The 16286-nt window shown below is 39.6% G+C and overlaps 1 protein-coding gene and 1 non-coding gene across 2 annotated transcripts; one reads left to right on the top strand and one right to left on the bottom strand.

Moving 5' to 3' along the window:
- Positions 1–1809: 1809 nt before the first annotated feature.
- Positions 1810–1915, bottom strand: LOC125854002 (small nucleolar RNA R71). Its single transcript, XR_007445301.1, has one exon. It is a non-coding gene; the product is annotated as a small nucleolar RNA R71 (small nucleolar RNA).
- Positions 1916–2224: 309 nt separating this feature from the next.
- Positions 2225–3613, top strand: LOC125853490 (uncharacterized). Its single transcript, XM_049533186.1, has 3 exons — positions 2225–2510; positions 2595–2888; positions 2982–3613. Exons 1-3 carry the CDS (start codon positions 2225–2227, stop codon positions 3611–3613), a joined length of 1212 nt encoding a protein of 403 aa, XP_049389143.1.
- Positions 3614–16286: the final 12673 nt, after the last annotated feature.

The raw sequence follows: 16286 nt of genomic DNA, 5'->3' as shown, positions 1-16286 counted from the left end.
TAAACTAAATTCATAGAGTAAGTGGTTGTAGTTTAAAGAGTCGTTTTGAGGATTTGATGTCTTAAGTTGTGAAATTGTAGAAATTTAGCATTTGGGTTGACTTTGCTCAACATTCAGGGTATGGATATTCGGATCTGAATTCCATGAGCGATGGCAGCGCGTTGCGGACTGGTTTGATCTGTTCCCAATATACAACGAGGGAACATGTCCGCGTCACGGACCTAGGTATCAAATTTTCACCACGTGTTTTATTTTTGGACTGTAAATAGCGCAGCTATGTTATTTTATTATGATTCAGTTTTTGAAAAACGGGATAACACGATTTGGGCGATTTTGCGGACATTATCTAGGGCTTTTCTTCTACTCCTTCATTTTGGTAAACACTTCTATGATCTTTGAACATTATTTGATGATGTTTTATTCTATGAGTAGCTAAATTCCCTTATTCTAGGGTTGTAGCTACGATTAATGGTGTAATAGTAATTATTTCTAGCATGAGATGGTTTTTTTTTTTATGATTTATGCTTATATTCTTGTTTAACTATTTTAGTGACTGATCAACATTAAAATAAACTCATTTTCCGCTCTTGAAGTCGGAAGACGAATAGAGGGATAGACCAAAGAATGTGAGAAGCCTGTTCATTCTAGGGTAAAACTTAGAGTGTTTCGTAAATAGGATAGGCTTATACCTATATGCCGCGTTTGATTATATTACAAGAGGATAACTTAATGCTCCACCATTGGTTTATGCCTATCCCCGCTCTACAATGTAGTTAGGTTGTCAATGGTGTTAGGCGATTAGAGGTCAGGAGATCATGATCGTAAAATTAACCTTGTGAATCAATAATGAGTTTAACCTGTCGAATGCTAGGATAAGTTATTATTATGCTTGAAATCAGTATATGCTACAACCCTGGAATATTTTCCCAAATTGCAAAATTCCCTTGTTTACTAATTAATATTTGAGATTGTTCAATTTAGTAGATATAAACAAATTCCTGAAATAGTCTGTCGCATAAGTAAATTTATTTTAGATACAATAAAGTTAGTATTTGTTGATTTGAAGTCCTTTGGGTTCGATAATCCGGCTCGAAAGACTCGAGTACTACTTGAGTGAGCACGTGCACTTGTGTGTGCTTTTGGACGCAAAAAGTTTTTGGCGCCGCTGTCGGGGACTTTAAAATTGACAGATATTTAATTTTTGAGTTTCTAAATTATTTGTACAAGTTTTGACAACTTGATCTTGGCTCTTCATTTCGCAGGTTGTGTCAGGTTTTCACACTGGAAGACGACCAGGACTTGGTAGAGCCTCTAGCTGAATCAGAGAGATTTGTTCGTTACCGGAGAAGGCAAAAAAGAGTCACATTTATTGTTCCTCTTGTCGCTAGTGAACCAGAAACCCCAGAAGAAAGGGAGGATCAAGAGACATCTGCAGTGATGGCAGAAATGAAAGTGAGAGATGTGGCAATCCCACAGACCACCAATGTTACTTCAAGTATTCAGAAACCTACAGTTGGTGGGAGGTTTGAATTGAAGCAAAACATGGAGCAACTATTGCACATAAACAGACAGTTCACTGGTCTATCTCATGAGGACCCACGAGTGCATATTCAGAATTTCCTCGAGATTAGTGACACGTACACCCAAACTGGAGTGAAATCTGATTATATAAGGCTCACCTTATTCCCTTTTTCTCTGCTAAGGGAAGCAAAAAGATGGTTGAACTCTAATCCCGCAAATTCCATAACATCTTGGGATGATCTTTCCCAGAAGTTCTTGATAAGGTTTTTTCCATTCGGGAAAACAACCAAGTTGAGAAGCGACATATTAAGCTTTCGACAGAAAGGAGGAGAAAACTTGTACCAAGCTTGGGATAGGTTTAAGTCCTGGTTCTAAGTTGTCCACATCATCATTAAGCTAACGAAGTGTTGGTCCATACCTTTATTGAAGGGTTGGAACCAAACACAAAAATTTACTTGATTCTGCTGCAGGTGGACAAGCTTTAGAGAAGACATATGCTGAGTTGTTTACATTACTTAACAGAATTTCACAAGGTAATCCCGAGTGGAATGGAGGAGGAGTTAAACCGGTTGTACAAAAGACTGCTGGAGTGTTGGAAGTGGATGCAATGATAGGCCTGACTGCACAAATTTCATCAATGCAGAATATGATGACTACTCACTTCAGCAACATGTCACTATGACAACAGCAAACTCAAGTTAATATGGTGCAACAACCACCAACATGGTGTGAAGTATGTGGAGGTGGAGATCACAATGCTGAGGTATGTGGAGTAAACCCAAAATCTGTTCATTTTGTAGGTAAAACACACCGAGGAGGAAATCAACAAAATTATGGCAACACCTACAATCCAAGCTGGCGGAACCACCCAAACTTCTCATGGGGTGGTAATCAAAACCAACACCAAGGACAGAAGCAGTACATGCCACAAGGTAGTGGACAACATTACAATCAACAAAGCCATGGTAATCAGCAAGCTACCAAGCAAGGTGATATGAGTGTGGAGGACATGTTAAAATAAATCATGGCTGACCAAACTAAGTTAGCAGCAGATGTCTGAAACAATCAACTAGCGACTCAGAATTTGGAGAAGCAGTTTGGGCAATTTGCTAGTGCACAGAATTCCCAACCACAAGGAGGTTTGCCTGGTAATATTGATCCAAAGCCAAAACAAGTAAATGTTGTGAGTACTCGTAGTGGTCGTCCATTGGAGGAGTTAATGTCAAAGATCAAAGCTGTTGAAGAAAAAGGAAAACAGGTAGATGAAGCTGGACCAAGTGAGCAAAGGGTGGATGAGGAACCAAAAGCAAAACCACCTCCTCCATTCCCACAGAAATTCAAAAAGCAGAAGGAGGATGAATATTTCGGTAAGTTTATTGAATTACTCAAACAAGTACATGTTAGCTTGCCTTTGATTGATGTGTTATAGAGCATTCTTAAGTATGCCAAATATGTGAAAGATATGGTAGCCAACAAGAGTAGATTGGCGGAGTATGCAACAGTGGCACTCACTGAGGAGTGCAGTTCTAGGATCCAGAATAAGCTCCCAGCTAAGTTGAAAGATCCAAGGAGTTTTACTGTGCAAATAAAAATTGGTAAGTGTATTGAGGCAAGAGGGTTGTGCGATTTGGGCGCAAATATCAACTTGATGCCTACTTCCATGTTTCTTAAGTTGGGACTAGGAAGGCCTAAGTCCACAACCATAATGTTGCAATTAGCTGACCGTTTGGTAGCAAGGCCAGATGACGTTGTTGAGGATGTCTTAGTTCAAGTGGGAACTCTGATCTTCTCCATGGATTTTGTCATCTTGGATTTTGAGCTTGACCCGGAGGTCCCATTTATTTTAGGACGCCCATTCCTAGGAATCGGTGGTGCGTTAATTGATGTGGCGGTTGGTAGACTGACGATGAGGGCTCATGACAAGGTAAGGGTATTTGATGTGTACAAGGCAATAAAGTTACCTGCAATATATGAGGAGTTGTCTGCAATTACAATCATTGATGAGGAAACAACAACTAAATATGTTGAAGCCCGAGACCCTTTAGAGAAAGTGTTAATTGGGAAGGACATTGAGGGGGACACTGAAGCCTAGGAGTTGGTTAGTGTTCTAGATGTCCCAAATGTGAGTACGCTACGCAAGTTTGTGGATCCATTAAACAGAGTCTTGGGACCACCTCATAAGCCATAAATTGAGGAAGCACCGAAGTTGGAGTTAAAGGCTCTTCCCTCTCATTTCAGGTATGCATTCGTAGGTGCCAATGAATCGTTACATGTAATCCTTTCTTCTGCTTTGTTTGAAGTGCAGGTTGAGGCCTCTCTGAAAAAAGTGAGGAAGAGGAAAAAGGCGATAGGCTAGCAGATGGCTGACATACATGGCATCAACCCAGCTTTAGGCATGAACATGATATTTATGGAGGAGGGCCACAAGTCAAGTGTACAACCTCAGCACCGACTAAACCCAGTGATGAAAGATATGGTGCGCAAGGAGGTGATTAAATGGCTTGATGCAGGTATTGTATACCCGATTTCAGACAACAAGTGGGTCAGCCCAGTTCAGTGTGTCCCTAAAAAAGGAGGCATGACAGTGATCACCAATAAAACGAATGAGCTAATTCCAACCAGGACAGTGGCAGGGTGGCGAATATGCATGGATTACAGGAAATTGAATGAGGCCACCAGAAAGGATCACTACTCGGTTCCTTTTATTGCTTAGATGCTGGACAGGTTAGCTGGGCAAAAATATTATTGTTTCCTGGATGGCTATTCAGGATACAACCAAATTGTGATTGCACCAGAGGACTAGGAGAAAACTACATTTACTTGTCCGTATGTGACATATGCTTTCAAGCAAATGCCATTTGGGCTATGCAATGCTCCAGCCACCTTCCAAAGATGCATGATGACTATCTTTCATGATATGGTTGAAGATTTTGTGGAGATATTCATGGATGACTTCTCAGTCTTTGGAGAGTCTTTTGACAGGTGTCTGGAGAATTTGGACAGGGTGCTGGCTAGATGTGAGCTAATTAATCTCGTCCTAAACTAGGAAAAATGTCATTTTCTAGTGAAGGAAGTGATTGTATTAGGCCATAAGGTGTCAAATCGAGGGATGGAAGTTGATCGTGCCAAAGTGGAAGTCATTCAAACTCTACCTCCCCAGTCTCTGTTAAAAGGGTGAGAAGTTTTTTGGGTCATGCTGGTTTCTACAGGAGATTCATCAAGGATTTCTCTAAGACTGTGAGACCCATGTGCAGTCTCCTAGAGAGGAGATGAAATTTGCATTAGATGAGCAATGCATTCAAGCTTTTGAAGCCTTGAAGAAGAAGTTGATAGAAGCTCCAATCCTGACTTCCCCAAATTGGGAGCTTCCTTTTGAGCTGATGTGTGACGCAAGTGATGTAGTTGTAGGAGCAGTGTTAGGGGAAAGGAATGAAAAGGTGTTTCACTCTATCTATTATACAACTCAAGCCAACTACACAGTGATCGTGAAAGAAATGCTAGCCTTGGTCTATGCTTTTGACAAATTTAGATCTTACCTGGTAGGGACTAAAGTTGTTGTTTATACTGACCATGCAGCTATCAGGTACCTGTTAAATAAGAAGGATGCAAAGCTGTGGTTGATTAGGTGGATTCTATTGTTGCAAGAGTTTGACATAGAGATCAAGGACCGAAGAGGTTCTGAAAATCAGATTGCAGATCACTTGTCCAAGTTGATGAGTTCGTCACATGTGGGGGAGCAAAGTCAGATTCAGGTTGACTTTCCTGATGAATAGTTATTGGCGCTAGAGGTGACAGAACTACCATGGTATGTATATATTGTTAATTATTTGGTAAGAGAATTGTTCCCACCGGGTGCAACCACACATCAAAAGAAGAGGCTGATTTATGATGCCATGTTCTACATATGGGATAAGTTTTATCTCTTCAAGCAAAGGCTTGACAAAGATATGAGGAGGTGTGTGCCTGAATCTAATGAATCTGAGATGAGACAAGTGATGGATAGCTGCCACTCGTCTACATATGAGGGTCATCATGGAAATGATCACTGCACATAAGGTGCTCCAATAAGGTTTTTTCTGGCCTACTCTGTTTAAAGATGTTGCAGGGTATGTGAAAAATTGTGATCAATTCCAGAGGATGGGAACTATCTCTAGACGACATAAGATGCCTTTGCATAACATCTTTGAGGTCAAAATATTTGATGTCTGGGGGATCGACTTCATAGGACCATTCCCTCCATCCAATGGAAATCAATACATACGTGTGGGTGTGGACTATGTGTAAAAGTGGGTTGAGGCAGTAGCTTTGCCTACAAATAATGTTAAAGTGGTGTTGAAGTTTCCGAAGAAGCATATCTTCACTCGGTTTGGAACTCCTATAGCAATAATCAAGATAGAGGGACACACTTCATAAATCAATTGGTGAAGAATAGTTTAGCTAAATACGGAGTCAGGCACAAGGTGGCTACATCGTATCACCCTCAAACTAGTGGCCAGGTAGAAGTATCAAACCAGGAAGTGAAGAAGATTCTGCAGAAAACAGTGAATGCCCAAAGGAAAGATTGGACAATGAAGGTTGATGATGCATTATGGGCGTACCAAACCGCCTATAAGAAACCAATAGGGACTTCTCCCTATCACTTGGTGTTTAGTAAAGCATGTCACCTTCAAGCTGAATTAGAACATCATGCTTACTGGGTAGTGAAGAAATTGAATCTTGATCCACAATTAGCTAGGAGAAAAAGGATGGGTTAGTTACATGAATTGGAGGAATTCAGACTCCATGCCTATGAAAATGCTAAGCTCTATAAGAAGAAGACTAAGCGATGGCATGATAAGCATATTGTGCCCTGACTCTTTGAGCCTGGTCTAAAGGTATTATTGTTTAACTCTAGATTGCGGTTGTTTCCAGGCAAGTTGAAGTCAAAATGGAGTGGACCATTTGAGGTGGTACGCATGACCGACCATGGAGCTGTAGAGTTATGGAATGAATGTAGGCAATCCACGTTCATAGTGAATGGACAGAGGGTAAAGCATTACTTCGGACAAGAAGTGGATCGAGAAGAAGAGAGTTTGGATCTGAGCAATGAATGAGGGGGAGCTGAGTCGTGCTGCAATGTTAAATCAGGCGCTTCTCGGGAGGCAACCCGTGACCTTGTACTCTGGAGGATATTTACTTTTTATTTTGTTTTGATAGGTCAATTCTCGTTGTTGTTAGTTATAGGTTAGTTTATTTATTTTAGAAGTTGTAATTTGTAATATAAAAACATGAGGGAAATTTTGGGTGAAAAACAGTGGAGTCCGTGACCTTACCGCGTCGCGGACTTGTTTCTGCAAGGTGATGGCCCCCAGGCGAATAAAGAAATCCCAAGTCATGTCCGCGACAGCTCCGCATCGTGGACCTATTTCTGAGAATGACGAAAATTATGAGGGTTTAACAGTGGAGTCTGCGATCGAAACGCATCGCGGACCTATTTCCATTGCGCAGAAGTTCTCCCGCGTGACTAAGGGAAATTCACAAGACATGTCTGCGACAGCTACGCGTCACGGACCTGGTACATAATTCTGACTTTTTCATTAAAAAGTAGGGTTTTACCCGACCAATAGGGTAAAAATCCGACTCCCATGCTCTTTTAATTCCCCAAATCTGCCCTTAACCCTATTTCTCTCCACATAATTTCATAAATTCCCTTTCCCCATCAACCTTAACTCTCTTTCTCAATCAAATCTGTGTCACAAAGTTGAAAGATCATCATCAAGTTCGTAAATTTTCCTTCTTTTAAAAACTCAAGGTATGTTTCTCACATCTTTTCTTCTCTCTTTAGGGTGAAATTTGGATGTAAGTTCATGAAGGGGAGGGGATTGATGGGTAGTGCTTCTGAAATTGATTCTTCTTGGTATAAATTGTGATAATAGGTGAAATGATTTAATCGTTTAACCTAAGTTATGGAACCCTTGTATGTATACCTTGTTGAATGACCATGGGGGAAGTAGGAAGAGGTTACTTTGTATTAATTGGGTGAAATTTGGGTTTTGTAAAGTCTTGAGTAGCAAATATGTTATGAGGGGTATGATTGAGTAAAAGCATGGATGTTGGTTCGAATTCTTGAGTAGAATCAAAGTAGTAAGGGGTTTGTATGCTTAAAATAACAATGGGAAGTCTGAGTACTATGTTTCTTGAGAAATTTGTGCTTGAAAATAAGTGTGGGGTGATCTTTCATGATTGGGTCTCATTAACTGAAATGTTAACTGTCTAATTGCAGGATAACATGTCTAGCACACAAGGGTCTGGAAAAGTGGTTGCGTCTAGTAGCCGTAAGAGAGTGAGGACTGGCACAACCATTCCCCCAACACCCACAGTCCCAGGAGGGTAGACCCAATGTTACGGGGCTAAGGCAGTCATGTTTGAGGGCAAAAAGTGGTATAAATCACACACTGAAGCCAAGTACTTTTTAGATGTGATCCTTGATGATGTGCAATTAGAGAGGGAATTCCCTCGAATTATGCGCCACCTACAAGAGTTGCACATGGGATCCATCTTTCAAGATCCAACAGAGTGCAATGTTAGTGTGATTCGGGAATTCTATGCAAATTGGGAACCCGATGCTCGTTCTCACTTTGTAACAGTGCGTGGCGTGGAGGTCCTTCTGACACCCTCAACTATCAATCAAATATTGGTTACTACATATGCCCCTTCTGATGTCCTCACTAGGATAAATATCAACCCTCCGTATCAGTAGATTAGACACACTCTGTGTAGAGCACAGTCCACTGCGAAGTGGATTAGGCATGGGCACTGAGGTTATCATCAATCCTTTCATTATGCTCACATGAATCGTGAAGCTCGGGTGTGGCTAAAAATTGTAATGAATTGCTTGATATCGGGATTTCATTTCACTGAAGTGACAAGGGACCGCGTGTGCTTGGTTTATGCTCTGATGAAATATGTACCCATAAATATAGGCGCAGTGTTAAAATTGGCCATGCGAAAGTCTAGAGTGCATCGAGGTCGAAGGTATGCTTTTGGGGGACTAATCACTAATTTGTGTAGGTGAGCTGGAGTACTAGAGGAAAGTGTGGACTACATGACACCTTTGTTCACCACAACCCTAGATGTCACAAAAATAAAGTGGCCAGAAAATTTGCATGGACCCACCGTTACTACTACTAAACGCAACAGGAGGGATGATCTGATCACGGCGCACATGTTTGGACTAGAAATGTTGCGCCATAGAAATGGGTGTCACACTTTAACTCAGGAGCAGTTGGATGAAATTGTAACGAGGTACCCCCTGAATGAACATGCTAATGCATTGCTGGGACTCGGGCCTGCATTTCTGGAGCCCGTATGGGATGATGTTCCAACTGATGAATACAAGAGACGAACCATGTCGAATAGTGAATCGATTCTGAAGCAGAGGAGGATGACGTGTTGGCTCTTGAGGGCACCGAGGGTGATGCCGACATGGATGCGTGATCAGGGAAGTACACCTACCCTACTTTGCTTTCATTTTGATATCTGTCACACTAGGGGCAGTGTTGCATTTTAAGTGTGGGGTGGGAGTATTATATCTGTGTAAATATTTTTGTTTTTGCTATTTTGATTTGGGTTCGTTGGAAGTTGTTTTCGGTTCTTTGGCCAAGGACAGTCCCGTTGAATTGTATAAAAAAAGATTATTTTTCTTAGGATTGAGTCAGTGTCATTGTTGAGTCAAGCTGCCCTATGATAGATGGATGATGACCGTCTTAAGGGCAGTTTTAGTCATTGGGTCTATAGGGTTGGCATTTCACTAAGGCTGCACAACTGCTTTGAGTTAGACTGAATGTTGAAAATAATGGATGACTTTGTGTTGAGACATTTAGGCTCTTTTATGTGACTCTAAAGGGCGTGTGCTTAAAATAAATTTGTGTCAGTGATTGGGAAGTAGTTTGTAGTGATCAGTTCTGATTTGAATGTGTGTAAGAATTGTGTATTCCTTGCTACTAATTGAGGTCCAGAACTTGCCTGGTGTGTCTGCAAAGCGAAAAAGAGGATATGGAGTTGAGGAAGTGATATAGGCATTTCTTTGATAGCCTTGTTTGCTTTCTTCCTGTACCCACCTTGATGTATATCCTTAGTTAACCCCTTCGAGCCTTTAGCTTATTCTTTGGTAGCCAAGCATGAACCTAATTCCCATTCATTCTATGGCCTATAAATTTGATCCAAAAGCTCCTAAACGCTTTGTGTGAACAATAGTGAAGGAAACAAAAGAATGAGTGGGAAGCCACAACATAAGTCTGGCTCGTTAAAAAAAAATTGTGATGAATTGAGAATAAAAATGGTAGAAAGAAATGAATGTTGAGTGCCTTACAACAAAGGGCCAAGTGGTTTCAAGAAAAGGGGCATAACAAGAAGGTTATTAAATGAAGGTCCAAAAATGAAGTTTGTCTTGTATTAAAGCGCTTGGAAATGCAGTCACTATTTATATCCAAAAATAGTTCCCACCCGTCCCCTAGCCTACATTACAACCCTTAAAATACCTAATTGATCTTGAACTTCCGTATTCTTGAAAGTAGTGATGCAGTACACTAAGGGCAAGCCTATGATTCGTTGGTTGTGGCATGTGAATTAGTTTGAGAGTGTGAGCAAAATTTGCTTCCTACACCCATCCGCGCTCCTATTGTGTGAATTTTTTATGTGTGAGTAAATCAGGGTGTTCACTTGTGGTGAGGGCATATGTTTAATGAGGTCTGGTAACTGATATAAATGTGTATCCAAAAATTGTGCATGAGTTTGCTGCGCTCTAGGAGTCCATTCTTGAGGCTAAATTTTTTTGTGCGAGTTGTCCAAATGAGTGATTGTTGTTGCCGTGCTATTGTGAAGCTCTTGTAGTTGTTGTGGCCGAAGTTGGAATGCCTTTAGATGGAAGTATAGTAGAGTCGTCAGACGTCTGAAAGTGCGGAAGTGTTCGAGGACGAACAAAGTTTTAACTGTGGGGTGGTGATCTTAGGTGTATTTATGCGCCTAATAACCAATTTATCCAATATATATAGCTAAGTTTGAGTGCAAATTCCTAATCGGAACTGAAATTTTAGAGTCCATTGATTGTGTTTCCTCTAACCAGTATAATTAGATATTTCAGGGTGAAAAGCAAAGAAAAAGGAGCTAAAAAGGGCACCATGCAAAAGGTCGGAGATTAGAAGTCGAAGTTGCTGAGGAAATTGGCCAAGAAGCTGGAAAAATACACTGTAAGGGAGCAACTCCGCGTCGCGGAGCTGAAGCCATCGTATGGAAAATAATTTAGCTTAACAAAGGAGTGCGCGATGGCAACGCGTCACGGACTAGTTTGATCTGTTCACAATATACAACAAGGGAATAGGTCCACGACGTGGACCTGGGTGGCAGATTTTCACCATATGTTATATTTTTAGACTATAAATATCCCGACTGTGTTATTTTATTATGATCCAGTTTTTGAAAAATGAAAGAACACGATTTGGGCGATGTTGCTGACATTATCTAGGGCTTTTCTTCTACTCCTTCATTTTGGTAAACACTTCTATGATCTTTGAACATTATTTGATGATGTTTTATTCTATGAGTAGCTAAATTCCCTTATTCTAGGGTTGTAGCTACGATTAATGGTGTAATAATATTTATTTCTAGAATGAGATGGATTTTCTTATGATTTATGCTTACATTCTTGTTTAACTATTTTAATGACTGAACAACATTAAAATAAACTCATTTTCCGCTCTTGAACTCAGAAGACGAATAGAGGGATAGACCAAAGAATGTGAGAAGCGTGTTCATTCTAGGATAAAACTTGAGTGTTTCGTATATAGGATAGGCTTATACCTATATTCCGCGTTTGTTTAATATACAAAAGGATAGCTTAATGCTCCACCATTGGTTCATGTCTATCCCCGCTCTACGATGTAGTTAGGTTGTTAATGGTGGTAGGCGATTAGAGGTCGGGAGATTATGATCTTAAAATTAACCTTGTGAATCAATAATGAGGTTAACCTATCGAAAGCTAGGATAAGTTATTATTATGCTTGATATCGGTATATGCTACAACCCTGGAATATTTTCCCAAACTGCGAAATTCCCTTGTTTGAAACTGTTTAATTGAGTAATTAATATTTGAGATTGTTCAATTTAGTAGATATAAACAAATTCCTGAAATCGTCTGTCGCATAAGTAAATTTATTTTAGATCCAATAAATTTAGTATTTGTTGATTCAAAGTCCTTTGGGTTTGATAATCCGGCTCGAAAGAGTCGTTGTACTACTTGAGTGACCACGTGCACTTGCGTGTGCTTTTGGACGCAACAGTCACGAACGTGAAGGGTCTTAGTTAGGCAGGGTTCGCTTAAGCGAAACATGGGTCACGATTGCGATGTTCGCGAAAGCGAAGGTCTACACTTTCACAGAGTTCTCTTTTGCAAACCCAAGGTCTATTTGGAGACATCAGAGATGGGTTTATGTTTGAAAATTTCAGGGGTTTAATCCCCATTTTTCATTTTTGAGCTTGGAAAACCTTTGGGGGGGATTTTAAAAAAGATTTCTCATGCAAAATCATTTGAGTAAGCTCTTGTAACCCTAAAACTTCATTTCCCTTTTACTATTTATGGATTTTAACATCAAAATTTGAGATTTTGATTGGTAAATGACTAGGTTTTTTCAAGAACTCAAGTTCTTAACTAAAATGGAGATTGTGAACTGATTTTGATTCCTTTTTTGAAATGATTTTTCACCAATGAGTTCCTAAATCCTAGAGTATTATTTTTAAGTGTTGATTTTCGGATTCAAACCTTATTTTTGGAATTGTGTTGTGAGTTGATTGACCTATTTTACAATGAAATTGATGTGAGTATTACTGTTTCCGGAAATTTATTGTGAATACCTAATTGTTATAGATTGTGTATCTTTTGACATTGATTGGAAGGGGAAGACTCAACTCTTGGAGTGATTAATTGATTGATTTAAGTCAAGTGATCTCCTAAACCTTATTTTCTAGTAGATTTTATGTATTTCCTTCGTTGTTTGTGTGTTGGGAATAATGGGAATGAGGTGAAGGGTTAATTATCCACTTGATAAATCCTAATGATTAAAAAAGGGCTTAAATGAAAAGGCTATGTGATGATCATGATGATGTAAATTGCCTTGTTGTGACCCTTATTGGTTGATTGATGAAATGCTTGGTAGCATTAATGTGGACTTGAATTGCATGAATTGCTGTCTCCTTCATATGGTATGATATTACTTGTGTGCATTGATTGTTTGACACCATGATGAAACATGTGATGATTATGATGTCGATTTAATTTTCAGCAAGTGTTTATGATGTCGAGGTCATTGTCGGCAAGTGCTATTATGGCGAGGTCATTTCCGGTAAATATTTATCATACCAAGGTCATTTCTATCTAGTAAATTAATATAAAACCGGTGGGAAATGGTTACAGCTAGTGATTTGATCTAAAGCCAATGAAAAATGGTTTCGGCTAATGATTTGATATAAAGTAGATAGAAAATGGTTCTGACTACTGATTTGATATAAAATGATGGGAAATGGTTCCGACTAGTGATATTGTGTTGATGGAAAATGGTTCCGACAAGAGATTGATTATTGTGATTTGATGTATTTTGATGTTTATATGTGACTTACTTGTTAATTGTGATTGATGCACTTGTTACGTGTGGTTCATCTACTTGACATTGGTATTTACTAACTTGATTCGTTTGGTTGTTGAATTGTTACTATTGAACTGTGATTATTAAGCCATGTGAGTTGTGCTTTGCAGAAGGTTGGGCTGATTTCTGTGTAGGTTGTAGTTTGAGGAGGTTCGGTTGGGATGAAAGGAGTATTCAATTTCTAACTAGATGCCTTGTTTATTAGGTTGCTTTCAGGGTACCTTGTTGTTGGTACTCACTCCTTACTTCTACACTTGTGTAGGTTCTGAGCCCAGTATAGCGTGATTGCTCTTCTTCTCCTACTTTCTGAGGCTTATTGAAGGACTTGAGAGGTAGATGTTTGTCATCCTGGTGGACCCTCTTTTCCCTTTTGTTTATACTTTGTTCTATTTGAGAAATAAAGGTTGAGACTTGTACTTATTTCTTAATTTCGCACTTTTAGTATTAAAGGCTTGTACACATGACAACCAGGTTGTGTGGTGTTAATAGAATGAATAAGTTTTCCGCTTTTATTTTGTTTTGATTTATCTTTCCGCTTTTTATTTTGTTTTCGTTGGGTTGAGGTTGACTTGTCTTGATGGGAATAAATAAGTGTCATCACGTCTATTTATGGATCGTGACACTAAAATACCCTACTATTGCTACATGCAAAAATTGGGGCATTATATGTCACGACCTAGGGGTACCCCCTAGACGTAACATGACATATTTGACCCCGAAAGGGTCTGATACAAGCCCTTAGCATAATCATAAACATAAAGTCATAGAAATGATGCGGAAAAATTTAAAACTTTTACAATCGAAGTCAACTTCTTTTTCATAAACGAAAAATAAGAGTCAAGACCTTGNAAAAGGGACATTTAGTTGAAATCGTGCATTTATCAAGTTTAAAAGCCATTATGCAGATTTATGAAGAAACATAAGTCAAACCAACATATAAGCAACCCAAAGCCATACTAGTGCAATGCAAAGGTAAGATCTCATAACCCTACCAAATGCTAAGTATCACATTTAGGTCACCAACAACATATATATCTTACTTTTGCCTCATCCATAACCAATATACATAAATAAGGAGTCATTCATGTTCATAACTTGTAGCAAGTAAAGTCAACCTTAACATCCATACATATCTTACATACATAATCCATAAGTCCTCATAACATAAGAGAACCTCACCATAACCCCTCTTAAAGTCTACTTGTGCAATGCATAAGTGAAGTCCCATACCCCACTCATACTAAGTAGTACCTCTTAAGAAGTCATAATTAAAGCCCATGTTCTTATCATAGTTCATATTCATATCATATAGGGACAATCGCCTTAACCGACATAGACCATGTGAGCTACATGGAATTCGGTGTTCTACCCCCACACTGAAAAGGGGTTGTTCTACTTGCCTAAGTTAGAACCATACTCTTAGCTTAGGTGGATCCACTAGCTAAAGACCTATGTGGGCACATAGTTATGGGATAATGAGCTTGCTACTAGAAACCCTAAGTACTAATGTGGAGGTTTCCATATCATGAGATAACCATATTGGGAACGCAACTACTAGCGTGAAGGAACCCATCTCATACTCATATCCACTCGGTGCTAAGAATAATTCCCTTTAGAATTCATATTAAGTCTTTACTTAAGTTCATGGTCATGAGAGAATTCACTAGGCACTCAACCCAATATACATCATAATAGCTCATAGATTCATTAGTTGAGGATGTCCTTTCAACCTTAGAATCATCAACATGTGGGTAAACCTTCACATCATATTCATGGTGTGTTCATGAGAATTGCCTTTCAATCAACACAACAAACTTATCATAAACATACATACATACTTCATGCATAATCAAATGTAAGGGTATAGGGAAGAAGGGTTCTTGAATCAATACCACAATTACACAATAGTCATAGGATCATCACTATCTAAGTGAATCACAAGTTCATATACAATCCTCATCAACATGTATAAACCCTAACAAGTTGTCCTTTAAGGCTATCAATCAAGATCAACCCTAACTTATAGAATTACCACATTAGATCGAGGAATATCATGATTCAACAACTTAATCAATGTAAACATAATCAATTGTCAAGCTCCCATCATCAATCAAGCCATACCATAGTTCACAATTTAGGAAGAAGGGGGAATCATGGGTCCAAGGGAGATTTTCATTGTGAAACATCAATACTCCATTAATCCAACCATAATTCATCATAACCCACCATAATCAACCATAATAAACAATTGAAAATGTTTTAGAAGGAGACCCATGTCATAGATTGAAAACCCTAGGTTTGTGGGATTTGGAATCTCAAAAACATAGTTTGAAGGGGCTCTTTGGGTGATAGCTACCCAAAGATTAAAAGCATACATACCTTGACTAAGAAACTCCAAGAAATTTAGGGAAGAACCTTTGGAATCCACAAACCCTAGCTTTAATGGCTCCTTTTTTCTTCCTTGAGTTTAGAGAGAGAAATATTGAGAGAGGAGGAAGTTTTTGATTTCAATTGGGTGTTTGGGTATTATGACTTAGAATAATGGATTTTGACTTAAAAACATCTTATATACTTCCCCTAAAAATACCCAAAACAACCCCACTTTAATTGGACTAAAAAGGAAATGACCCAACTAACCCTCATTTAAGTCACCTCGTCAGGGACCAAAGGCCACCTTCACGAGCCGTGGTATGGACCACGACTCATTGTCCTGCCCGTGAAGGTGAGGCAGTGGCCATGTTTTTGGAGCACAAGGCTTATTTGTCCAAGGCATGTTCATGAGCCCCCTTCACGAGCCATGAAGTGGACCACGATCCATGGTCCTACTCGTGAGGGGTGAGGCAGTAGCTAGGCTACCTCATGCCCCCAATTCCTCATGCCCAAGTCTCCTTCACGAAGGGCTCCACGAGCTATGGTCAAGACCACGAGCCGTGGTCCCTTCCGTGAAGTTGAGGCAGTGGCTAAGGTTTTGGGTGGCCACTTTTCCAAGGCCAAGGGAACTTCACGACCACCTTCACGAGTGGTGGAGTGGATCAGGACCCGTGGTCCCTCTCGTGAAGGTGGGGCAGTATGCTCCTATCTAGGGGCAGT

Source organism: Solanum stenotomum, chromosome 1, assembly GCF_019186545.1.
Source record: "Solanum stenotomum isolate F172 chromosome 1, ASM1918654v1, whole genome shotgun sequence".
Classification (NCBI taxonomy): domain Eukaryota; kingdom Viridiplantae; phylum Streptophyta; class Magnoliopsida; order Solanales; family Solanaceae; genus Solanum; species Solanum stenotomum.
This window is presented reverse-complemented; position numbering and strand designations above follow the sequence as displayed.